This window comes from Phytophthora cinnamomi, assembly GCF_018691715.1.
Source record: "Phytophthora cinnamomi strain GKB4 chromosome Unknown Contig3, whole genome shotgun sequence".
Taxonomy (NCBI): Eukaryota; Oomycota; class Peronosporomycetes; order Peronosporales; family Peronosporaceae; genus Phytophthora; species Phytophthora cinnamomi.
Window position 1 is genome coordinate 136,816 of NW_027150936.1, and position 17,945 is coordinate 154,760.

A 17,945-nucleotide genomic window follows, 5' to 3' on the forward strand; every position below is an offset into this window, starting at 1 on the left:
ACGCATCAATGCTGGCGCTGCGAGGCGTGCTGCAGCGGGCGTGCAACGCCCCACGCCAATGCCAGCGCGCGTCCAAGCCGCCGGCCTGCTTCGCCTCCGTCTTGCGCAGCTCTGGAGCCTGGTTGCACTCCCCACCGCCCCGTAGTCGCGACGTTATTCCACTTGTTCCAAGCACAACCCGGGCTTTCAGCTCACTTCTGGGCAATGGCGTTGCGCCGCGGCGTCCGGCGCCCGTGGCTGCGTCCGAGCCCGTGATCGCGCTGCCGCCCGCGTACGAGCTGCTGCTGGACGACGTACACTGCTTCGTGGGGCTCAACGGCAGCGGGAAGACGCGGTTCCTGGCCAAGCTGCAGCAGCACGTCGAGTCTCAGCAGCGTCGAGGCGAACTGCCGGCCTCCTGCCGCCTCGCGAGCCTCAGCCTCGATGCCCATCGCGAGTTCGTGGTGGAGAACGGCCACCGAGTCGTGGCGGACGTGCTGGGCGGCATCGGGTCCCCCACCGCCCGGGACCTGATCGTGAGACTCGGACTGTTCCCCGTCTGGGAGCAGCGGGTGCGGCACCTGTCGACCGGAGAAATGAGGAAGCTGCTGCTGGCGGTGGCGCTGCTGGAGACGCCGAGAGCCACCGTGTTGATTCTGGATCAGCCGTTCGACGGGCTGGACGTGAAGGCGAGGAGGCAGCTGCAGTGGATGCTGGGGCAGCTGACGAGGGGCTTTACGAGGCTGCTGGTGGAGACGACGGGGGCCAAGCACGAGGCATTCGCGTACAAGACGCAGGTGCTGCTGGTTGCTAACAGGTTGGAGCAAGTGTTCCCGGAGATCTTCTCGCACACAGTGTTGCTGAAGCAGGGAGATGACGGCGAGGAGGAGGGACTGGAAGTGGTGGCGTGGCCTGAAGACAAGGAGGATGACATGCGCAACAAGGCTATGATGAAGCGCCTGGAAGATTTTTACGGCGAAGAGCACGAGAAGCGTGCCAGGATGACGGATACCGAGCTTGTGTCGCTTGTCGAGGAACTGTTTGACAGCAAAGGTGGCGCTGAGATTGACAGCACGGAGACCCCGGCTGTCCGGCTCGATGGTGTTTCGATCTCTTACGATCAGAAGCGCATTTTGCTGGACAATGTGGATTTTGCTCGGCAGACTCACGAACATTGGGTTTTGCTTGGGCCAAATGGATCGGGAAAGAGCTCGCTGATGCGTGTGCTGATGCAGACCCCTGGTCACGGGCTAACAGAAGGCGAGGTAGTGGTGGTTGGAGAGCAGGTGCGCCCATTAGGCTCAAACGAAGATTCAACTGCGACCTCAAAGCCGAGAATGGAGGCCATCTCGACTGATCAGCACATTCAGCTTTTGCACAAAAACTTGCAGCACGACGGAGCGGAGAAGGACCAAACTGCCTTCAGTCTCATTGCGAACAACGCTGTAAGCCCCGAAGCGGCAAAGCTTGCCAAGTGTTTGCTGGCCCTGCCTGATGCAGTCGAGAAACGCAGTCTCTCCGAGCTCTCGCAGGGCGAGCAGAAGCTTGTACTGATCGCCCGTGCGTTAGCGGCACGGCCGAAGCTGCTAATCTTGGACGAAATCACGCATGGTCTTGATCCCTTCAACCGCGCCCACGTACTGCGTGTGATCGAAGCCATCGGACAGCAAGCAGCTCAGCAGACGCACATGGTGCTGATCACGCACCACGAGGACGAAATCACCCCGTGCTTCTCCAGCATCTTTGAAATTAAGGGCAAACAGCTCGTCGAGCGCCCTCGCCAGCAATCGGAGGAAGAGACCGCTTAGCAAACCTGTAGCCAGTACTTGGGCAATAGACTAGTGACTAAATACCTAAAAGGGAAAGCTTTGTGCACTGTGGTGCTTGTCGAGAGCTATGCATCGTGTGGCTACTTCTAAAATGTGTAATCGGTAATGCTGGCGGCCTCTTCACGCCGCCTTTGACTAGTTTTTGCTGCCGGAGGGGACTCCACTGCTTGCGTTTTGGGAGCACTATATCCGCTGAAGGCAAGTGCCAAGAAGTCCACGTTTCCGCAGCTGCTTGTACCAGGGTATGGCGGTGGCGGTGGCACTGGAGTTGATTGTACTCGTTCGTCTTCACACATCTCGTAATCCGGCGCTGAAGGTGAGTACAGCGAAGCCACAGGGGGTAGCATGCAAGTCACAACTGGTTGCGAAGAGTTCACATCGGTAGAAGAGTCTACTCGAGGCGAGGTCATCACCACGTCAACCACTGGTTTTGCTGGAATGAGCAAGGAGGCCGAAACACCGGTGCCAACCGTAGTTTTAACGTCAGGTGACAGTGAGATGTGGCCAATACACATTTCGCAAAAGGACGAGGTCATCGGGTTCATGTACGTGCACTGACCGCAGCCCCAAGTTCCACTTGTATCGTGTGCATCTAGTTTTGATGGCTCATGTTCCGCATACAAAAGTTGGTCTGGAACGAGCTCGCCGATCTCACCTTCTACACACTCTTCAGCAACTTCCGTGGCAACAACTTGTGCTTCAACGACGTCATTGTCATCGAGAGATACCTGCTCACAACTACTCTGCATACTTAATAACGTAGTCGCTGCCGCCCCACTTTCGCTGTAGGTCTCGTTTTCACTGCCGTTGCTGTAATACGTCTCGTGATTGGTACTGTAGCTTTCGTCGTAGGATGGTGGATCGGTGACATATCCAGCTTGGTCGTAGCTATACTGCTCTGCTGTCGTGCCGGTTGTAGTGTCGCTGCTTGGGTAGGCATAACTCTCAGAGTAATAGTCCGATGCAGCAGTTTGGTCATACGCAGCTGTGGCATCCGACCACGACTGAGTAGCTGCTTCATCTTCTGATGAAATCGAGGGGCGTACAGCCGCGTAGTAGTCTTCGTAACCGTATGTGGAGAGCGCTTCCTGGTGTGGTGTTGTCTGATCGAGGACCTGCTGGATAGCAAGCTTCAGACGCCCAGGCACCTCCAATCTACTCAATTGTGCACATGACTTCATTAGAGAATAGCACATTTTTCATGGTATAAGCACGGAATACCAACATACGCCTGCCATTCCGCCGCCTCGCGCCGGGCGCTTCTCAAGTCACCGGCCGTCTGGAACCAATGCTTGCTACGGGCAAAGCAATGTTATGCTTAGTTTCGTCTGCACTCAATGTGACCGAACCACCGAGTAAGATTTCCGACGCACTTGACGAGGTAGTCGCAGATCTTCTGGAGCTGCTCGTGGTTTTGCGCTTTGCCAATCTGCTCGGCCGCCATCCAGACGACCGTCGCCGTCGGCGTGTCCTCAGTCACCACCCAGCTCATCGTCAACAAGTTTCCCGGAGTGAACGGATCACCGCAGGCATTGTCAACCAGCCAGGAATAGAGACTACAACCCCCTCGCAACAATTCGACACAACCGCCAGCGACAGCGACGGCACACGACAATCATCTTCGCTGCTACTATGCAGATCACTCGACGACACGATCCAGAACTCTCGATCGAACCTGGGCACCTCCGATGACAGCACTTTCGACCATGGGTTCCTCCAATGCGGGGAGTTGCACCGACAGTCGGTTTTCCACCTTTCATTCCATGACGTCTCGGCCACCCACATGTCCAGCATGTCACGGGGTTGCAACCCAACGAGCCATCACTACCAGTCAAGAAACTTGCTCCTTGGACGCGAAATGCCAGCTCCAGCCCCTGCTCACTATTCATTTTGACTCCGAGCGAACACTTCACCTGCCTGCGGTTCGCTATAACCAACCAACTTGACCATGAGTACTACCGACACGACCAGTGCGTCCGGCAGTCGACTATCCTTACGAGGCGTTGAGCGCATGGTTTCCGCTACCGACGGCGTGTCCACCAAGATCGCGCACTCGATGCTCGTCCGAGGTGACACGGCGGCTCTGCTGCGCTTCCTCCCCATTGCAGTGACCCACGCCTTCAACATGCACCCGCGGATGCGAGCCCTTCAACTCAAGGACCAACCGTTCACGGCAGAGATTCAGGCCCCAGTGACTGCGGACACCGTCACCAATTTGCTGCGAGTGCGAATGTTGTCACCTGCAGACTATGGAGATGGCAGTCCCACGAGCTGGCAGGCTTTCGTGGAGAGGGAGTGCAGCATCGGTTTCGACCGCCACATTCAATTGCCCTTCTACCTCGTGGTGTGGGTGGCTAAACGCAAGGACACTGCCCGCCTCATGCTCTTCTCGGATCAGTACATGTCTGACGGGTTCTCTGGTGTTGTGGTGCTCAATTGCATCCTCGAGCAGGTATCACAGCTCGCCAGACAAGCCTCGCAGCTCCAGCACGAGTCATCGGAGCAGACGGCACCAGCCTCTTCATTGATCAAGGAGTTCCCGCTGCGTCCGTCGCTCTACCGCATGTGGCTAAACAAGATCACGTGGGCCAAGCCACTGCTCAAGGGGACCAACGCCATCTTCGGGCGTCGAATGTTTCGAGGAAGCATCCACAAGTTCACACCATTGCTGCCAGCACGTGAGGACCAGAACGATTTTGCGTCACCTCCAGTGGCCAACAGCACCAGTGCTCTCTTCGCTGATGGAGAACCCAAGTGCATGCGTGACGCGCTGGCCAAGTGCAGGAAAGAGTGCGTGACTTTGGACGGAGCTTTGATCGTCGTCGCCGTACTAGCCTTCTACCGCGTTCGCAGTGGCAAGGAGCAACGCGGACGCTTCAACCCGTTTCGACTCGCGATGGATGTGGATTGTAATATGCGGCGACTCGTGCAGCACCCCGCAGAGGAAGACCAAGTGGGGATGTTCACAGCCACCACCGATCTCGATTGGCTCTCAACCGAAGGTGTGGACATGCTGACGACGGGTTTCTGGGACTTGGCTGGTCGTGCCACTCGTGAAATTGACGCTAACCTCAAGAACACGATGACCATGGCGCTGCCCACCATCACGGCCGACCAGAAGCTCAACGCGCAGATGGACGCGTCGTTCCTGAAAAATGTCCGCGTCGCGCACTCCATCACCGCCGACACCGATATTGCTGAGCTGATCCAGTACCCGTTCGAGAAGCACCACTTGCTGACGTCTACGTCCGACACGGAGAGTCGTCGAGGACTGCTGTCGTACAAGAAAAATCGGCAGTCGGTGGTGCCACCCAACGGGGAAGGAGACTTCCTGACTCGATCGTGGCGCCTCGAGAGCATGTATACAACCCCTCACAACGTGATATCTGTCGAAAGTTTGCACGTGTACAAGGCTCTACCGCACCTCGCTCCGTCCGCTACGATCTTCGTTTCATCGGTAAATGCATTCAGCTATTCCATGGCGCACAAAGTTGAGGCCGAACTGGGGAACAAGTTGTTCACGGCGTTGGTAGTTCTCTTCGAGAGCTTAGGTGGGATTGGAGCTGACGAAAACCTGACCGAAGTTCTGGCACGCTTGGGCAAGTAAGTGCAAGACCATAAGCAGCAGATGCAGAGCAGCCCTGCTTCAAGGCAGGAAAAACGAAACCATTGAATTAGGTATTCATCGAGGACATCCAAAACTAGCTAACATGCATGTTTTTTTGTTGTATGTGCATGGAGAAATAGAGTGCCTGAGTGGTCATTTGTCTAGACAACATCGGAAACGGGAAGGCACAACGGTATCACATTAATTCTAACCTCAATTTTTGAACGCGTTCGACTCTAGTGAATACATGTTGTTTTCCCTCAACTCAATCCGACGAAACAAGTTTCGCTCTGTGTATTGCTTTAACTGCGAAGGCGGGGATTGATACAATGCAATGCCATCGACCAAGCAAGATAGAAAAAGTAGCGTAATTGGAGTTGTTTCATAGAGTAGCGGTAACTACGAGTAGCACCTTATTCAGCAAGTAGCAGCAGTATTGTCCTGCCTGGTAGGCAGAGCCTACAAAGTGCCGTAACGAAGTTCACGCCCATCTTGGCTGTAGCTGTTAGTCGCCGATCGGACAGCCGGGTGACGCAAACGAACGTAGCGCTGGCGACGGCGCTGCCGGATTGCAAAAGCCACCCCTAGCGCCATTGCTGAAATTGCACACAGGAAAAAGAGCGGGTAACGAAGATATCGACCGTAGCTTGACAATGCTTCCAGGGCCTCGATTATGCCACCACGAGGAACTATAGCGTCATCATCGCGAGCACAAGTAGGCGTGGGGTGTCCACTGTTACATGCGCACTTTGCGCCCGGACCCTCGGGACAAAATCCGTAACCCGAGCAGAATGGTGTGATCGACCCATCCAACATGTAAACTCCCGCAGAAAGCCAGCAAGGGTCAATCGATGGGTTTTCCACGGTACCAGAAATATTAGACGCAGTGCACAACTTTGCGGCAAGAGGCTTGCGAGGCTCCGGAAACTCAACCGCATTGCTGTAGGTAGCAGGGTTCACCAGGCAGCCTTTATCATTCCCATTTGCCGCGCAATTATAAGCAGGTAGTTCGCCAGCAGCTACGCAGAGGTTGTGGTCCAGCGTTTTGTAGAACCCAGCTACATTCGCGTCCATCCAAAGCGCACGCGCGAGCACTGCCTTGAGCAATGCGTTTACCTCGTCCTCGAAGCTGCCCTTTGTTTTAGCCTCCACATTCGCACACTGAAGGTTATCGCTCTTCCATTCAACACAGTTTTTTAGCTGACGTTGAATCGGTTCCGCACTTGTTTGAATGAACGATCGGATGGATTCGTCATTCCACGTCGTCGACCGCAACTTTACCCAGCGCTGCTGAACAAGTGATGCATATTTGTAGTTGCACCCTAGCCTCTTCCAAAAGGTATGGATTGTGTACATCCAACCAGTCTGAGCACTACCCAGCCCGTATGCCAAGTTAAAATCCCAGACAGGTCCAGCGTTGATAGGCTGGTTGCGGTCCTTGAAAAAATACGTGCTGCGGCGGTAGGCGTCCGAATTCATCGACAGCTCGGAATGCAGGAAGTAGTCCACAAATGATCCGATATCGATGTGCTCCTCGAGCCCATCCGGGTGGGTCATGTTATCGTAGAGATACTGGTACAGACGCGGGAGTGGGCCAGTTTCAGGCGAAATAAAGTAATCGCGCATACTTTGTGTGAGCATCTTCGGCTCGGGGAAAGTCAAGATTGGTCTCGCGCCAGCACCGAACAACCCCGTTGCTTCATTCAGCACAATGTTAGGAGAGTAGTCGCCGTAGCCGAGTGGATTATTTTGCCACGCCCAGCCGCCGGACAGCTCTTCCTTCGACTGGCAAGAATTGTCCAATGCTGACAGCCCTACGCGATTCGGAGTGTACGCGATCTTCTCGAGGGCCAAGTAAATACCGCGGTATCGTGGGCTCCAGTCATTTGCATCCAACTCGTCGCGAACAAACACCACAACATGGCGCGTTCGAGGCGAATAACGCTCAGTACCGCGGTACATCCAGTGCGCAAGATGGTTCCGCATCAAACTGGCATCAACGGTAGGGCCATTCAGTACATAGGTGCGATCCGCTGGAAATCCTAACAACTCTGCGTCCTCATCCAAGTCCACCGACATTTGATGCTTCGTGAAATGGAGACTGGATTGCCCTCGATAATGAACGCTTGCGGGATAAACACCAGTTCGATTTCCACTCAAGCAGTTCAAAGCGCCTTGGTTGTCAATCACCTCGATGTTTGCTTCAACGGAGTCCCTCATGCAATCTGGTGCGGGAAGGCGAGGCTGATTGCACGTTTCAGTTGGCAATTTCACTTTGGTTGGCGACACGATCACGATAGGTAGCTCGAAGCATGCTGTACACACAAACACATGAATAGTTAGACTACTACCAATACTCAGCTTTATTTCAAGCGGGTAGTGGGGCGTACACTTTTCACTCGCGAGCACCACTCCAACGCCCAGCCCAACCAGGAGCAACAGTAGTGTTTGAAAAGCTGCAAGATGTCCCATTCTACTCCTTGGCTGGTTCCTCCCAGCAAACCGGACCGTTGAGAAACTTGCTCGAACACTTTCTGGTTGTGTTTCGAATTTGCGAATGGCAACAAGCCTCACGACTGCTGCCTCCGACGAAGGGAAATGACACAAGTCACTATACGTCGTCGAGAGGTCTGCAATTAGTTTCGAGTTCCACTCCTCGAAATACGAAAGCACAATCCCATAGTGCTTGATCAAGACGCGTCTATCTCTGACTCCACTGGCTCAATGAGGTTGAGCGAAACAATGATCAACCGATCTTACCGGCTTGGTTCACCAGACCTCGGCAAGTTCATCATGGCGAGCAAGAAGCGTGCCGTTGCCACAATCGAGTCGTTTCGCACACCACCGCTATCGTCTTGAGTGAGGTTGCTTAGAAAGCATAAAACCGCGAGAAACGTTTGCACCTGATCATCGCCACTGAGCTCGCTTGGAAGATCCACGTAGCGAGATAGAAGACCAATCAGCGCAAATGCATCATGAATGAGATCCAGGCGAAACGGATCATTTTGCCATTGTCGTGCGACGCAGTTGTCTCCGCCAGAGTGTGCTGTCCGTAGAGCAAATGTCTCTTGATGCAGTAGCTGCGCCAGATAGTAAATAACCGAGCGGTATCCATCCGAGTCACTGGGAAAGCCACGAGTGCTTTCCAGCACGAAGCGGATCCCTACCGATGGGAACGACGTGATGATCGATAGCAGCAGCTTGACAATTTGATGTTGAAGCGTCCGCATATTTTTCACTTCGTCCAATGATAGATTTTCTTCGGACGCCAACATCTTGGCACATCGGTTGAATACCAATGACTTCTTCGATTCCGTCTCGATTTCCGCAAAGATTTCTGGCACACGCAGCAGCCGAGAGAGTAGTCCAACAGCGTGTGCCTTGACAATAGGAAGACCCTTTGGTGCTAATAAAATAGCTGGGATTACGTTACTTGCCAGCAAGGGTTTGAAGTCTGGCGTTAACGCGGGCCGATGGGTAAGTCCGAGGTCGACCCACAAGCAAAGCACGCTTAGACCATCCTTGACGACCGCAGGCTCCTTGAGATTATTCTTGATAACTCGGCAGAGTCCAGTCAGCAGCTTGGAACGAAGCTGGCGCTGCTCTGAAGCTGCTTCTGCTGCTAGATCGTTTGATACTACCGAATCATAATCCGTACGAGCTGACACGTAGTCGTCCAACGAGGTAAAGCGCAGTCCTGGCAACGAGATCCGCGAGTGCTCCATGCTATTTGCACCTCTCTGGGGTCCACCAGAAGTCGATGATGATTCATCGGAAGGGGACGACGCCACTAGAAGAAAGTGCTGGAAATGTGTGCTGTGGTGTATCACCGAGTACATCACGCGCAGGACACTGCAGATCACAGGCACTTCGAGGTCAGTTGGCGCCGTGAGGTATTTCACGAACACGGGTGCAAGCACGACGGCGGACACGTCTCCTGCCAGCATTTTTCCCATCACATCATACAGCTCCCGGGCACGATCCGTCGCCAACGTCGTCTGCGCAGCCTTTGTCTCCATCGCAAAACTCACCAGTGAAGCATGAGCTTGAGCGGAAGCACGCCCTGCCACTTGAGAGAAAACGCTCTGTGAGAATGGCACCGCACCGGGCGATTGCTGCATCGAGTCGCTGAAGGAGTTCCCCGATGAACCCTGGAAATACTGCGACGGCGTTGCGCTGTGGCACCCTTGCGGGGGCTGCGTCCGGTCCTCTTCCCTATGTGGCTTCGCGTCCTCGTCAACACTAACGGGAACTGTTCCGTTCAACAGAGTGAGCAGGTCCCTCGACGTGCCCGTCAGTAAGTACGACATGAGCCGAGAGTTCTCCTCTTTGAGCTTGTTACCGCCGTCCTTCCCAGCTTCCTCGCTGAGCTTGAGCTCTGTCTGCACCGCCGTCTCCACCACTGGCGCAGGCGGAGGCCTCGCGAGCTGCTGCGACTGCGACTGCGACTGTGACTGCATCTGGGACATCATCATCATGGACTGGCTGGCCATGAAGCTCTCGTGCTTGCGGCGCTTGGTGGCCATGAGGCGCCTCTCGGCGTCGCGGCGCTTGCGCTCCAGGAGCTGCTTCTGCTGCAGCTCCTCCACCTCGTTGATGGCGCGCAGCTTGGCGCGCTCGGCGTTCTGCAGCTTGGCGGCCATGAAGGAGAGCTTGGACTCGAGCGCCGTGAGCTGCGCCTGCATCTCGCGCGCCTTCTTGTCGCTCTCGTAGCGCGTCTCGGCCTCGAACGCCGCCATGTTGGAGTGCAGATCGAAGTTGTCCTCCTCCACCTCGTGCAGCTTGGAGCGCAGGATCTGCAGCATACCGTCCGCCTCGCCCTTCTCGTGCTGCAGCCGCTCCAGCGCCTGCCGCAGCTGTGCGCGCTCGTCCAGCGGCGGCGGCGGCGGCGCGCCGTACATGGTGGTTCGCCGAGTGCGCAATGGTTTGATGCGCGCGTTGCAGTGACCATCACTCTGTGTCTACACTTGAAATGTGTATGGGACTCGAAAAGTGTGCTATTATTGGCGCACACCCCGGTCACTCGTTGCGCAGTGATGGAGCTGAGCAAGTCGCTCGACGAGATGAAGGCGGCGGCGGAGGACGGCGCCGCCGCCGCTGCCGCCGTGACGGACGAGAGCCTCGCGACGGCCGCGGCTTCGGCGGTGGACGCTACGCAGCCCCCGCTGTTCGAGGAGTTCTACGACGACTGGCCGTCCTTCGACGCCGCCATCGCGCGCGCCACGGCGGCGTACCACCCGATCCGCAAACGCTCGTCGCTCACCTTCGAGGTGTACAACCGCACGGTGTCCAAGGGCCGTCACGATCGCAAGAACATCGCCGAGTTCCTGTCCAAGACCTTCAAGTGCACGCACGGCATCAAGTTCCGCTCGCGTGGCAGCGGCAAGCGGCTGCGGCACAAACTCCGCGACATCGGCTGCCCGTTCCACGTGTACGCGTCGGCGGTGGAGTACGGCCCCACGTACCGCGTGAAGGTGCGGACGCACGACAAGCACAACCACCCCATTGGCCCGGACTCGATGAAGATGATGAGCGGCGCGCTGCACGAGTCGGACTACGAGCTCACCACGCATGACGACAGCGAGGCCGCGGAGGCGGGGCAGGCGGCGGCGACGGGCACCCACGTGCACCAGATTGATCACGTGATGTCGTCCGAGAGTCACGGCGGCTCGGCGGAGGCGGCGGCGCAAGCGGCGTACGAGAGGCAGATGAGGGAGCAGCTAGAAGCTGAGACCCGAGCACATCAAGAAGCCCAGGCGCAAGCGTATCAGTTTGCACAGGCTCAAGCGATGCTCAAGGCTCAAGCGGAAGTGCAGGCAATGTCGGACGCTCAAGCTCGAGCTCAGGTGATGCTACAGCCCCCGCAGCAGCTTCAACACAATCACAGCCAAGAGCAATCCCAATCTGTTGATGCCACGGACATCCTGACCACTTCCAGCCACGATAGCGAGACGCTCTTGGATGGTGCCATGGACAGCACGATGGGCGAAGACGTGTTTCCCAGTTCTGCTGGCCAGGCGTCCACCACTGATGTTGCTGCTGTAGCCACTAGCAGTATGTCACCTGCCAGCTCAAACGGAGTGCAGCAACCAGCAAAGTTCGAAGAAACCATGACTCTCGAGTCACTTCGCAAGCGCATTGCAGATTTTGCTGATGAACGCGACTGGAATCAGGTAAAGATGGCGGTGCATCTGTCTATCTATTTAGCCCTCCCATTATTGACTCGTTGCGTTTATTGAACAGTTCCACACGCCTCGTAACTTGTTGCTAGCTCTCAATGGAGAAGTGGGCGAGTTGTGCGAGATTTTCCAGTGGAAGGGCGAGGTCAAAAACACCGCAGGTACTTTCGGCTCTCTAATACCAATGTGGTGATTTTGCCAGTGCAATTTAGCTGACATGCTTCTCTACTTCGTGACAGATTGGTCTGCCCGGGAAAAGGAGCACCTGGGCGAGGAAATCAGCGATGTGTTGATTTACCTTGTGCGTCTCGCTGACAAGTGTGACGTCAATCTACCTGCTGCTTTGAACGACAAGATCGCCAAGAACGCCAGAAAATACCCCGCTGAATTGGTCCGTAGAATCGGGTTGTGATTTCACCTTTTGAGCGTTGCCTAACTACGTATTGTTTGCTGCCGACTGTAGGTCCGAGGGTCCTCAAAGAAGTACAACGAGTACAAACGCATGCGTATAACCGAGGAGTCAACCTTGTAGCGGAAAGAGAGGCTGGTAGATTTGTAGCTTAGCCGCCTGAGTAATATGAGTTGGTATTTTGACATGCGAAGGCGATCCCAGCATTAGAACTAAGAAGAAAAGCAGTATATAAAAGCGCGAATTCACCACCACGAAGGTGCGCAGTGCATCCAGCTGTATTGAGTTTGCATGCAAAGCGCTGCCATCTAATCTGTCACAGGCGGACCAACGAGCCTCGAGCCGCAAGCGGGGTACGCGGCGAGGGTGCGGCAGGAAGCCCGTAGCACGCGCAAGTTGATAAGCTCAAACGAACATCCCCGGCATCGTCCACCATAACCGAATCGGTGCTTGCTCGCTCCTGACTGCTTTGTGCCTCTCTAATCCTCGGGGGCGTCGCCGTCCACCAGGCGATTCTCGTTCTCGAGCTTCTCGATCATCTGCAGGAACTCCTTCTCCTCGTTCACGCTCACCACCTTCGGCTCCATCTTGACGGACATGGTGCCCTTCTTGGCCGTGATGTGCTCCCGCACAGCCTCGATGGCCTCCTGCAGCTTCTGGATGCCCTTCTGCTTGTCCAGCGTGCTGGTAGTCATGACGTACATGGGCGGCGCAATCAGCTTCACCTTGACGGGCACGTCCTCCGTGCCGATGGTCTGAGCAGCCTGCAGCGCCGAGCGGATGGCCTCAATGCCCTCGTACGTGAAACACGTGACCTCGATGTCCGCGCGGATCTTGATGGGCTGCGGGGTTAGTCGGCGGCGGATCTGCGCCTTGAGCGCCGCGAGGATCTCGGGCGTGATGTCCAGGCCCTCGAAGACCGAGTCGTCCGTGATGCCCATCTTGAAAACATCGTAGCAGTGCACGTACTCGACCTTCTTCTCGTCGTCGCTGACCGTCTCAATCTTGAACTTCTTGTAGAGCGGCCAGGCCACCTTCGAGTACAGGTCCTCGATCTCCAGGTGGTTCTCCTGGGCGACCTGACGCAGCACGCCGTGCACCGTCTTGGCCTTGTTGTAGCGCTCCTCGCACTTGGCGATGTCCTCGGGGGACACGCGGCGCTTGGACAGATCGATGTAGCCCTTCTCCTTGTCCACGCGCAGCACCATGACCACCTCGTTCTTGCCCACGCGGATGAGCTTGTTGATGGAGCGGATGCGGCGGCGCGACAGCTCCGACAGCAGGATCATGCCCTCGATGTTGTTGTACTCGAGCAGCGACACGTACGCGCCCATCTCGGCGATGGAGCGCACGTTCACCATGACCAGCTCATCGATCTCCGGGAACTTCTGCTCGTAGAAGCGGCACTGCAGGTGCAGGATCTCCTGCGCCTGCGTCGTCTCCTCGCCGGGCACCACGGCCACGCTGTTCGGGGTCTCCGCCATGCTTGCTGTCGTCGGGGAGGATTCTCTCTTACGGGCGGAAGAGCTGCCCACGCCCACCACCAGTCAGAACTGCGCACCACAAGAAAATTACACCAAGATGTGGGCCACACCATATATAAGTCGTACTTAATTGAGAGATTGAAGTCAGGACCAACACTCTTGGTATTCCGCAAAATGGAGCCGCACGCAGCGGCGACGACGTACGGCGCCATCTCGCCGCCGCGCGACGGCCTGCTGCAGCACCTGGCGAGCCAGGCCTCGCACGTGGAGTCTCTGCAGACGCTGAGCCGCAAGCTGGAGCGCAACACGTTCGCACCCGTGGTTTGCAGCATCCTAGGCGTCGTCGTGTTCATGCGCCTCGGGGTCGTCGTGGGGGCGCTGGGCCTCTACTACGCCGTGCTCGTCATCTGCGCGGCCTTCGTCATCACGTTCCTCACCGTCATGTCAATGTCCGCGCTGGCGTCCACGGGTGACGGTGTGGCGCAGGCTGGCGGGGGGCTCTTCAACGCGCTGCGGCAGTCGCTGGGTCACCGCCTGGGCCACCTGATCGGCCTGATGATGTACCTTTCGTTCGGCATCGGCGCGGCCTTCTACCTGCTGGGCTTCAGTGAGCTGGCCGTGATCGTGGTGGGGGTCCAAGGCAGCAAGAGCCATCCGTTGCCGTGGAACGAAGACGCCTCGGCTGTGACGCTGGCTCTGGCGAGCGTGATTCTCGCCGGACTGATGTACGGAGTGCAGATTCGCATCACTTTGCGGGCGTTACGCCTTGCCTTCGTGCTGGTCATGGTGGCTGTGGCGTGCAACGTGTTGTTTCTGTCGGCCCCGAACGCGGAGAGGCACACGGGCATGTCCATGAGCCACTTCAGAGAGAACTCAGTCGAGCACTCGCCGAAGCTGTTCAGGCAGATGTTCGCTACGTTTTTCCCTGGCTTCTGTGGAGTTATCGCAGGGGCAAACTTGGCGGAATACGTGTCGGAAAGAACGGCAGCTAGAGCACCGTCTGCAGTTGTGAAGAAGGCGTCCCAGTATTTTTTATTGGGGGTACACAAGGCGCTGGCGTTCAGCTTACTGATATACGTAGGTCTGGGCTTCGTGCTCGCTGCGTGTGTGGATAACAAAGAGTTGGAGAGGGAACCATTCGTGGTGCCGCTTGTGGTGGACTCCGCTCTGGGAGTGCCGCTGATCTTTTTGGGTGTTGCCTCCACGACGTTATCATCTGCACTCTCCAATATCAAAGGGGCCTCCACCATTTTGGCGACACTCTACGCTCAATCTCCATCGCAACCTGAGGCCAGTCGGCTGCCCTTCATGGCAAAAGACGTTAACGCATCGACTACTGAACCAGATGAACGTCTCCAGTCACCGCGTAATTTTCCCAAAGAACAAAAGCCCACAGTGCTCGCACTAGTATCTACTTGGATCCTGTGCCAAGCCGCCTTATTGTGCGGGACGGTGGATGCTATCGTCCCTATCGTTAGTTCTACGTTTCTACTTACGTTCTTCCTGCTCAATTTCGCCTGCTTCTTTCAGGATTTGTCATCTACAACGTTTCGTCCATCTTTCCGAATGGTGAGTAAAGAAACAGGGATTGCCATGGTTCGTGTAACTCCAACTAACCTGGTTTTATGTATTGCCTCTGTAGTACTCGAAATGGACAGCCTTCATTGGATGTGTGCTGTCTCTAAGCGCTTTCTTCTTCGTTGTTTCGACATTGTTTGTATCGGTTGCTAGCGTGTTGTTGCTGGGGTATACTGCATTTTATCGCCATGAGTTCACACAATTTGTCGACGAGCTTCGAGTTCCAGATCACCACGGACGCCCCAGTCTGCACCGGCAAGATGCAGTCGACGAGCAAATTTTGGCGGACGAAGCTACGACGCCTTTGGGATCATCCTCACCAGAACCACCCCGTCGGTATAGTAGAAAACACGAAGTTGACGCCAAGCGGGTCGAATTGGCTGCTCTGTATGTGCGGGATGCTATCCAAGGTCGGTTCCTCGGAGAAGAATATCTGGTGGATGGACTGAACAGAATGCATTACAAGCAGCTCTTCCATGGGCTGTGGTACATCCGAACTGCCAATATGTGCGTGCTGATGTCACTGGCGTTTTTCGAAACCCCATCGTGGTGCTTCTTCCTGTCCTCATGCGGTGATCGTTCTGAAGTTCTTACGTGGGACCTGCCCGTGCTACCGCAAAACATTTCCATCACAATTGAGCTGGTGTGCCTTACGTTTTTAGCGTTGGAGCTGTCAATGAAGTACAAGTATATGGGATCACGGGTGTACTTCGTGGACAAGTGGCATATCCTACAGATCGTGTTCGTACTAGCAGATTTTGTGGCTGTGTTGACTGTGCTCATCGTACCAGAAGACCCTAGGCTGGAATTCTCCCATACCGACAAGGGTGGCACAAGCGGCCCAAGCACTAACGCACCCAAGCCCATCGTGCTCGCGCCACTTATTCGTCCGATCATCATGATCACCATGAGCCATCGTCTACGAGCGGGCTTCTCCAGCCTCTTGAGGGCTCTGCCACGCTTCGCAGACGGACTGATAACGCTGGTGTTTCTTATTATTCTATACGCGGTTCTTGGTATGGTACTCTTTGTCGGAAGCGCGGAAGCTGGATCGTACTTCAAGTCATTTGAAGACGCGTGTATGAGCCTCATTATTCTGCTTACAACCGCAAATTTTCCGGATGTCATGATGCCAATTTATTCACAAGCGCGTGTATATAGCCTCTTCTTCATCAGCTTCTTGATGATCGGCCAGTTACTCGTGATGAATCTCGTGTTTGCCTCGATTTACCAGCACTACCGCCAAGAGATCGCTGAGCGCGCGGTCGACTACTCTACCAAGAGAAAATTGGCGCTTCAAGCTGCATTCCATCTCCTGCCGACTGAGCGCGTCGTATTCGGCGAAGATGCGACGGAGGATGTCGGCCAAATCAAAACTGTCAGTCGTACCACCTACAATCGTCTTGTTAATAGGCTTATGCGCCCAACGCTTTCACTATTTCGCGATGACGAATCTTCTCCCTCGGAAGATACTTTCACCAATATCGAGGACCCGAGCGATGAACCAATTAAGTTTGAAGAATTTGTGGTCCTCATCAAAGCGTTCATCGCGCGTGAGAAAGCTACAGCCAAGGTTGTGCATGACTTGCGACAGCCAAGCACTAACATGATCGTTCGTGCTGTTCAACGCTTCGTGGCACGCGGGTGGTTTGACAGATCAGTGGATTTAATAATTCTGGTAAACCTGGTGGCAATTCTCGTGGAAATCCAGGCCAAGATTCACGGTGATATGGCTGTCAGCCTTTCGTGGGAGCGGTGGATGCCTGTGTTTTCGATCATCTATATCATGGAGATGCTGCTGAAGATATATGTATTTCGCTCGGGTGGCTACTTTAGTTCATTCAAGAACATCTATGACTGCACGGTTACGCTCGTGATATTTGTTGCGGAAGTGAGTGTGCACACCCATAGCGTTGAGATCGAGTGGCAATGGATCCGATTGCTTCTACTGCTCCGCTTTTTACGCTGTCTACGACTACTCGTGGCGCTTCAAGCTCTCAGCTCCATGTTTGCGATTGTTGTGCGGCTGATTCCCGCTTTCATGACTCTCTACGGTACAAACAGAGCTTTGCCTGACAGTACTGCATGCATCCATGATGACACTGACACTAGCCGTTTATTGCTGTCGCGCAGGAATGCTAGGGATGCTCATGTACGAATACGCAGCAATCGGCATGCAGCTCTTTGGCGGTAAGCTAGTCGTTGGAGATCCGCGATTGGCGGACATCACGTATGGCCAGGCTAACTTCTACAGCAACAACTTCAACGACTTCGCCTCAACACTGACAACTTTATTTGAGCTGCTGATCGTCAATAATGTCGGTTCAAACATACTTACCCAACACCATTCAGTCAGATACTAACGTTGTCGCTGTGTGTGGTTGCAGTGGTTTGTGACGATGGAAGGCGCAGTGGCCGTGACGACGAAGTGGAGTCGTATCTACTTCGTGAGTTTTTATGTAGTTGGAGTTGTCATGGTGCTGAGTCTTGTCGTTGCGTTCGTGGTGGAGGCCTACTTCGAAGACGCGGCTAAATTGGAATCTGCGTCCCGTTCGGGGAAGCCGGATATCTCGGAGGATGCAAACGTCCCGGACACGATGGAGCCCTCCCCAGGTAAGCCTAGCGGAGTGAGTGAAAAAGCTCAACTGTTGCTCAGGACCCGATCCTCCACGCTACGGATGCGACCGCGGGCAGACAGCATCTACGTTGAGGAGTTCCTTTAAAGTTGCAGAGCAGCAGATCACTGCAACTCAGGGCCAATTACAGCTGCCGACCAAAATATCCAAGCACTGACGTCTATTTGAAGGCATGGTTCAGCTCGTTGGGCGACTTATCTATAGCTGCAAGGGTGCAGCAAAGGCAGGAGAGAACGCGCTGGCC

At 55.3% G+C, this 17,945-nt stretch overlaps 7 protein-coding genes across 7 annotated transcripts; 4 read left to right on the forward strand and 3 right to left on the reverse strand.

Annotated features, from left to right (window-relative positions):
- Positions 1-8: 8 nt before the first annotated feature.
- Positions 9-1,787, forward strand: IUM83_09083 (abc transporter; the record flags this gene model as incomplete). Its single annotated transcript, XM_067933502.1, has 1 exon — positions 9-1,787. One exon carries the CDS (start codon positions 9-11, stop codon positions 1,785-1,787), a length of 1,779 nt encoding a protein of 592 aa, XP_067799864.1.
- Positions 1,788-2,696: 909 nt separating this feature from the next.
- On the reverse strand, positions 2,697-3,300 carry IUM83_09084 (uncharacterized protein; the record flags this gene model as incomplete). Its single annotated transcript, XM_067933503.1, has 4 exons — positions 2,697-2,732; positions 2,855-2,963; positions 3,038-3,103; positions 3,182-3,300. The coding sequence occupies 4 exons, from the start codon at positions 3,298-3,300 to the stop codon at positions 2,697-2,699; spliced, it is 330 nt and encodes a 109-aa protein (XP_067799859.1).
- Positions 3,301-3,819: 519 nt separating this feature from the next.
- IUM83_09085 (Crinkler (CRN) family protein) lies at positions 3,820-4,721 on the forward strand (the record flags this gene model as incomplete). Its single annotated transcript, XM_067933504.1, has 2 exons — positions 3,820-4,602; positions 4,662-4,721. The coding sequence occupies 2 exons, from the start codon at positions 3,820-3,822 to the stop codon at positions 4,719-4,721; spliced, it is 843 nt and encodes a 280-aa protein (XP_067799858.1).
- A 2,985-nt stretch (positions 4,722-7,706) lies between these two features.
- IUM83_09086 (ATP-binding Cassette (ABC) Superfamily) lies at positions 7,707-10,316 on the reverse strand (the record flags this gene model as incomplete). The annotated part of the gene is made up of 3 exons (XM_067933505.1): positions 7,707-7,730; positions 7,806-7,906; positions 9,074-10,316. 3 exons carry the CDS (start codon positions 10,314-10,316, stop codon positions 7,707-7,709), a joined length of 1,368 nt encoding a protein of 455 aa, XP_067799861.1.
- Positions 10,317-10,451: 135 nt separating this feature from the next.
- On the forward strand, positions 10,452-12,126 carry IUM83_09087 (XTP3-transactivated protein; the record flags this gene model as incomplete). Its single annotated transcript, XM_067933506.1, has 4 exons — positions 10,452-11,588; positions 11,659-11,755; positions 11,834-11,985; positions 12,058-12,126. The coding sequence occupies 4 exons, from the start codon at positions 10,452-10,454 to the stop codon at positions 12,124-12,126; spliced, it is 1,455 nt and encodes a 484-aa protein (XP_067799860.1).
- Positions 12,127-12,482: 356 nt separating this feature from the next.
- On the reverse strand, positions 12,483-13,487 carry IUM83_09088 (Eukaryotic translation initiation factor 2 subunit alpha; the record flags this gene model as incomplete). The annotated part of the gene is made up of 1 exon (XM_067933507.1): positions 12,483-13,487. The coding sequence occupies one exon, from the start codon at positions 13,485-13,487 to the stop codon at positions 12,483-12,485; it is 1,005 nt and encodes a 334-aa protein (XP_067799868.1).
- Positions 13,488-13,661: 174 nt separating this feature from the next.
- Positions 13,662-17,788, forward strand: IUM83_09089 (two pore calcium channel protein 1-like; the record flags this gene model as incomplete). Its single annotated transcript, XM_067933508.1, has 5 exons — positions 13,662-14,608; positions 14,966-15,056; positions 15,130-17,119; positions 17,199-17,383; positions 17,453-17,788. 5 exons carry the CDS (start codon positions 13,662-13,664, stop codon positions 17,786-17,788), a joined length of 3,549 nt encoding a protein of 1,182 aa, XP_067799867.1.
- Between the last annotated feature and the right edge of the window lie 157 nt (positions 17,789-17,945).